The sequence below is a fragment of the Piliocolobus tephrosceles genome, chromosome 2, assembly GCF_002776525.5.
Source record: "Piliocolobus tephrosceles isolate RC106 chromosome 2, ASM277652v3, whole genome shotgun sequence".
Lineage (NCBI taxonomy): Eukaryota > Metazoa > Chordata > Mammalia > Primates > Cercopithecidae > Piliocolobus > Piliocolobus tephrosceles.
In genome coordinates, this window is record NC_045435.1 from 89,409,721 (window position 1) to 89,416,667 (window position 6,947).

Sequence of the window (6,947 nt, forward strand, 5' to 3'; positions counted from 1 at the left end):
TCCTTCCTTCCTTCCTTCCTTCCTTCCTTCCTTCCTTCCTTCCTTCCATTCTCTCCCTCTCTCTCTTTCTTTTCTTTTTTTTTTTTTTGTTGAGGGGTACAGAATTTCACTCTTATTACCCAGGCTGGAGTGCAGTGGTGCAATCTTAGCTCACTGCAACCTCTGCCTCCCGGGTTCAAGTGATTCTCCTGCCTCAGCCTCCTGAGTAGCTGGGATTACAGGTGTGCCACCATGCCCGGCTACTTTTTTGTATTTTTAGTAGAGATGGGGGTTCACCATGTTGGTCAGGCTGGTCACGAACTCCTGACCCCAGGTGATCCACCCACTTCGGCCTCCCAAAGTGCTGGGATTACAGATGTGAGCCACTGTGCCTGGCTTCCCCTCAGTTTTCTGCATCATGCTTTTTCTACTTAGCAACACATCCTGAAGATCATGCCGTGTCAACCTATAGGTGCTTCTGTGTCCTTTTTTTTTTTTTCCTTTTTTTTTCTTTTGAGACAGTGTTGTACTCTGTTGCCCAGGTTAGAGTGCAGTGGCATGATCATGGCTCATTACAGCCTCGACCTCACAGATTGAAGCAATCCTCCCATCTCAGCCTCCCGAATAGCTGGGACTATAGGTGTGCACCACATGCCCAGCTAAATTTTTTTTTTTTTTTTTTTTGGTAGAGATGGGGTTTTGCCATATTGCCTAGGCTGGTTTCAAACACCTGGGCTCAAGTGATCTGCCTGCCCTGGCCTCCCAAAATGCTGGGATTACAGACATGAGCCATTGTACCTGGCCAGTTTTTTCTTACTAATTTTTAGGAATTTTTTTTTTTTTTTTTTTTTTGAGACAGAGTCTCACTCTGTCACCCAGGCTGGAGTGCAGTGGCACAATCTTGGCCCACTGCAACTTCTGCCTCTGGGCTCAAACTATTCTCCTGCCTCAGCCTCCTGAATAACTGGGACTACAGGCACCCGCAACCACACCCAGCTAATTTTTTTGTATTTTAAGTAGAGACGGAGTTGGTCACCGTATTGGCCAGGCTGGTCTTGAACTCCTGACCTCAGGTCATCCACCCACCTTGGCCTCCCAAAGTGCTGGGATTACAGATATGAGCCACTGCACCTGACCAAGAAATTAGCTCTTTGTGATATGATTTACAAATATTTTTTCCTGTTTGTCATTTGTCTTTTGACTTTCCTTATGGTTTTTTGTAGGTATTTTGTTATTTTTAAGAAAGCAAGCTTTCTCCATTTAGGCTGCTGTAACAAAATACCTTAGACCGGGGAACTTCTAAACAGCAGAAATGGGCTGGGTGCAGTGGCTCATGCCTGTAATCCCAGCACTTTGGGAGGCTGAGGTGGGTGGATCACTTGAGGTCAGGAGTTTGAGACCAGCCTGGCCAACATGGTGAAACCTTGTCTCTACTAAAAATACAAAAATTAGCTGGGCCTGGTGGCGCAGGCCTGTAGTTCCAGCTATTTGGGAGGCTGAGGGAGGAGAATTGCTTGAACCCAGGAGGTGGAGGTTGCAGTGAACCAAGATCATGCCACTGCATTCCAGCCTGGGCGACAGAGTGAGACTCCACCAAAAAACAAAAACAAAAAAAAACCCAGCAGAAATGTATTGCTCACAGTTCTAGAAGCTGGCAAGTGTAACATCAAGGCATCAGCAGATATGGGCTAGTAAGGGTTTGCCCTCCACTTCAGAGGTGGTGCCTTCTAGTTGTGTCCTCACACAGCAGAAGTGCAATAAACTAATGAGCTCCCTCAGGCCCCTTTTATAGGGCACTAATCCCATCCCTGAGGGTAGAACCCTCAAGACCTGTCACCTCTCAAAGACCTCACCTCTTTATAGCATTGCCGTGGGGGTTAGCTTTCAACATACGAATTTTGGGGAGACACTGACATTTAGACCATGGCACAAGTTTATCAGTTTCCTTTTTCTTAGTTTCTGGATTTTGTGTCATCATTTCCCCCAGTTAACTTCACTCTTTACATTTAGGATTAAGCTGACATCTTCACTGACCTGATGGTTGTGAGGAGCTGAAGCCCATCCAGAGAGGCTTAAGCATAGGGGTTTCTTACATGGATTCTGAAGGTCCCATAGAGCAGCATGTCTCATCCTGTGCTGTGCACACAAATCACTGGCGGTCTTTTCAGAATGCAGATGGCCGGTAGCAATAGCTCATGCCTATAATCCCGGAACTTTGGGAGGCTGAGGCAGGCAGATCACTTGAGGCCAGGAGTTCAAGACCAGCCTGGCCAATGTGGTGAAACCCCATCTCTACTAAAAATACAAAAATTAGCCAGCTGTGGTGGTGCATGTCTGTAATCCCAGCTACTTGGGAGGCTGAGGCGTGAGAATCTCTTAAACCAGGGAGTTGGAGGTTGCAGTGAGCCAAGCTTGCACCACTGCACTCCAACCTGGGCAATGAAGAGAGACTGTCTAAAAAAAAAAAAAAAAAAAGAGCAGATACTGATGGAGCCTGATATTCTATATTTTGAATAAACTCCCAAATGATGTCCATGCTGCTAGTCCAGGACCACACTTGGGGTAGCACACTTACAGGCGTTACCTTAGAACCTGCTTTTTATTAGGTTGAAGACATTCTTTTCTGTTCCTATTCATTGAGTGTGTATTTTTTTTCTCAATCATGAAAGGGATATTGAAACTGTTATCTTTTTGCATACTGCCTCCCTTTTCTTTCTATTCTCATTCCTAGGACTCTGATTAGATGTATTTTATTTCATCCTGTCCTCTGTATCTCTTAAAATATCTTATGTTTCTTCCAGCTCCTCATCTCTGTATGCTGTAATTTAGGTAACTTTTTTTGTGACACGGAGTTTTGCTCTTTCACCCAGGCTGAAGTGAAATGCCACAATCTCAGCTCACTGCAGCCTCCACCCGCTGGGTTCTAAGGGATTCTCCTGCCTCAGCCTCCCAAGTAGCTGGGATTATAGGCATGTACCACCATACCTGGCTAATTTTTGTATTTTTAATACAGACAGGGTTTCACCATGTTGGCCAGGCTGGTCTCAAACTCCTGACCTCATGATCCACCCGCCTTGGCTTCCCAAAGTGCTGGGATTAGAGGCATGAGCCACCATGCCCAGCCTAGGTAATTTCTTTTTTCCACCCCCTCAAGATGGAGTCTTCCTCTGTCGCCCAGGCTGGAGTGCAATGGTGTGATCTTGGCTCATTGCAACTTCCGCCTTCCAGGTTTAAGCGATTCTCCTGCCTCAGCCTCCTGAGTAGCTGGGATTACAGGCGCACGACACCACACCTGGCTAATGTTAGTGTTTTTAGTAGAAACGGGGTTTCACCATGTTGGCCAGGCTGGTCTCGAACTCCTGACCACATGATCCGCGCGCTTTGGCCTCCCAAAGTGCTGGGATTACAGGCATGAGCCACCGCGCCTGGCCTGGTAGCTTCTTTAGATTTCTCTTTTAGTTTATTAATACACTCTTCAGTTGTGTTTCATCTCCTACATCTAAACATTGTATTTGGTTCTCCTTCAAATATGCTTGGTCTTATATTTTTCTCTTTCTTTTCTTTTCTTTTTCTTATTTTCTTTTTTTTCCTTCTTGAGATGGAGTCTCGCTATGTCGCCCCAGGCTGGAGTGCAGTGGCGGGATCTCAGCTCACTGCAAGCTCCGCCTCCCGGGTTCACGCCATTCTCCGGCCTCAGCCTGGCCTCTTTTCTTTTTCTTATTTATTTTATTTTATTTATTTATTTATTTATTTATTTATTTATTTTTTTGAGATGGAGTTTCGCTCTTGTTGCCCAGGCTGGAGTGCAGTGGCACAGTCTCGGCTCACTGCAACCTCTGCCTCATGAATTCAAGCAATTCTCCTGCCTCAGCCTCCCAAGTAGCTAGGATTACAGGCATGCGCCACCACTCCTGGCTAATTTTGTATTTTTAGTAGAGATGGGGTTTCTCCTGTTGGTCAGGCTGGTCTTAAACTTCCAACCTCAGGTGATCTGCCCACTTCGGCCTCCCAAAGTGCTAGGGTTACAGGCGTGAGCCACCACGCCTGGTGTTTTCTTTTTAATTAAAAACAATTTTTTTTTTTTTGAGACGGAGTCTCGCTCAGTCGCCCAGGCTGGAGTGCAGTGGCGCGATCCCGGCTCACTGCAAGCTCCGCCTCCCGGGTTCACGCCATTCTCCTGCCTCAGCCTCCCAAGTAGCTGGGACTACAAGCGCTTGCCGCCACGCCCGGCTAATTTTTTTGCATTTTTAGTAGAGACGGGGTTTCACCGTGTTAGCCAGGATGGTCTCGATCTCCTGACCTTGTGATCCGCCCATCTCGGCCTCCCAAAGTGCTGGGATTACAGGCTCGAGCCACTGCGCCCGGCCTTAAAAACAATTTTTTAAATAGAGACAGGGTCTCCCTTTGTTGCTCAGGCTGGTCTCCAGTTCCTAGACTCAGGGAATCCTGCTGCCTGGGCCTTCCAAAGTGCTGGGATTACAGGCATGAGCCACTACACCACGACTTACTTTTTTTTTTTTTGACAAGGTCTTGCTCTGTCACCCAAGCTGGAGGGAGTGCAGTGACAGGATCATAGCTCACTGCAGCCTTGAGATCCTGGGCTCAAGCAATCCTCTCACCTCAGCTTCCCAAAGTGCTGGGATCATGGGCATGAGCCCCTATGCCCAGCTAGTTATTTTAAATAAATCCTTATTTTATGCTTTTAAAAAAGCTTTATTGAGATAGAATTTGCATACCGTACAATTCGCCCATTTAAAATGTGCAACTCACCAGGCCTGGTGGCTCATGCCTGTAATCCCAGCACTTTGGGAGACTGAGGTGGGCGGATCACTTAAGGTCAGGAGTTCAAGACCAGCCTGGCCAACATAATGAAACCCCGTCTTTACTAAAAACACAAAAACTAGCCGGGGATGGTGGTGCACATGTGTAATCCCAGCTACTCAGGAGGATGAGGCAGGAGAATCACTTAAACCTGGGAGGCGGAGGTTGTAGTGAGCCGAGATTGCGCCACTGTACTCCAGCCTGGGTGACAGAGCGAGACTCTGTCTCAAAAAAATAAACAAATTCTAAATCATTAAGCAGAGGAATCCTGTATTTCTACAGTCAAAATTCTATTCTCTCATCATTCCCCAATCTCTAGAATTCTCTGTATTGGCCATTTTTAATGTTTAAGATATGTCCATGCACAAACTTTTTATGCAAATGTTATACTTGAACCATTCCATGTTCTTTCAATTCTATGTTATAGTTATTTAAATACATATTTTTGGCCGGGCGCGGTGGCTCAAGCCTGTAATCCCAGCACTCTGGGAGGCCAAGACGGGCGGATCACGAGGTCAGGAGATCGAGACCATCCTGGCTAACACGGTGAAACCCTGTCTCTACTAAAAAATACAAAAAACTAACTGGGCGAGGTGGTGGGCGCCTGTAGTCCCAGCTACTCGGGAGGCTGAGGCAGGAGAATGGCGTGAACCCGGGAAGCGGAGCTTGCAGTGAGCTGAGATCCGGCCACTGCACTCCAGCCTGGGTGACAGAGCGAGACTCCGTCTCAAAATAATAAAATAAAGTAAAATAAAAAATAAAAATAAATATTTTTATATAGGAAATGTATAGATCAGATTTTTCATGGTCAAAATCTGTTTCCTGTTTTACTGAGTCTCATGGTGGCTTGACGGTGGCGTGTGTGTGTGTGTGTGTGTGTGTATGTGTGTGTATTGAAATCGTGAGCTTGTGTTGACTGAACTTAAGCTCAAGGAGACCTGAACACATAAATTGAAATTATTTTCCCACTGAAAAGGTTTGCACTTGCTTTCTGCAGTTAGCTGTAAGGCATTACCAACCCAGGACCATTTTAACCCTCTTCAAGAATTCCAGTTTAATATGGGAGCTTCAGTTCAGACTCCTACTTTGTGGGGAACCTAAGATTCCATGTTCCAAGCTAGTTTTAGCATTTGCTGGCTTATAGCCCACTGTCTCTGTTTCAGCCCACAGTTTTCACCTGCTTTCTAAGAGCCTAGCAATACATTAAAGAGGTATAATTTGTGAACATCTGATTGATTGCAGTGGCAAAGAGAGGGCCCTTCTGAATACCTGGCCCCTAACTCCTCTGGAGATAGAACCCTCTTCTTTTCTTTCTGAACCTGTTCCCTGTCAGAAACTCTCAAGTATGCCCTTGAAACCTACATGCCCCCTTTCAAATATGCCTGCCAGATTGTTTTAAAATAGTTTTACACACTTTCTTTAGGATAAAAGAATGAAAGAGTTTGAATGGAATGTTATATTTCTCACAGAATTGGGGCTACTCAGAAGGAATCCTTGTCCACAACCTGTGATGTTTGCAGGAGGAATGATAGGGTGAATGTGAGTGGCCTGGTCTGAGTCCCTGCTAAATCTATCCCTCATAATAAGTTCCTGTTTTCTCCTCCCTCTGTGTCCAGCATAATTACTTGAAAACCATGATGGGTCTCCAGCAGGCACATAGAAAATAGAACCTCATCGCTGTACCTTAAAGGACAAGACCAGCAACTCTAACCTACTGTAGTGGAGCTGCTCAACCACCTGCCTAGAGCTGCAGCCCCTCTACTCCAAGGCTGGGACCCAGGACAGAGAACACATATGGCCTGCATGCTGGGAGGAGTATCCTCCAAGGACAACTTTGCTCCTCTTCACAGAGCACTTTGGGTTTTAATTCACTGTCTTACATGCAGGGACAGGATAAAATAACTTTCTAGTTTAGACTTTTAGTGCTCATCTGAGAACTTTGTCTTATTTCCTGCCTGAAAGGACATCTTCTCTATGTATGTGTGAGGTCAGAACTGAGTCTCAAGTAGGAAAGCAGAAAAGTAGCTCAGCCAGGCTCCTCCTGGCAGGCCTTTGTCCCACTGGTCAGCCCCTTTCCTGGATAGACATCCTAGGGTGGGGGTGGGAAGCTCAGTCTGAGGAGCTCTGCTTCTCACAGCTCCCTTAGA

At 46.1% G+C, this 6,947-nt stretch overlaps 1 protein-coding gene across 2 annotated transcripts in view; it reads left to right on the top strand.

Moving 5' to 3' along the window:
• KIF9 (kinesin family member 9) overlaps positions 1-6,720 on the top strand; it is a 53,967-nt gene extending 47,247 nt beyond the window's left edge. For both annotated transcript variants that reach the window (XM_023231578.1, XM_023231577.1), the window contains exon 21: positions 6,417-6,720. In XM_023231578.1, coding sequence (XP_023087346.1) covers positions 6,417-6,467 — 51 coding nt within the window. In that variant the 3' untranslated portion in view covers positions 6,468-6,720. The remainder of the gene's footprint in view (positions 1-6,416) is intronic.
• Positions 6,721-6,947: the final 227 nt, after the last annotated feature.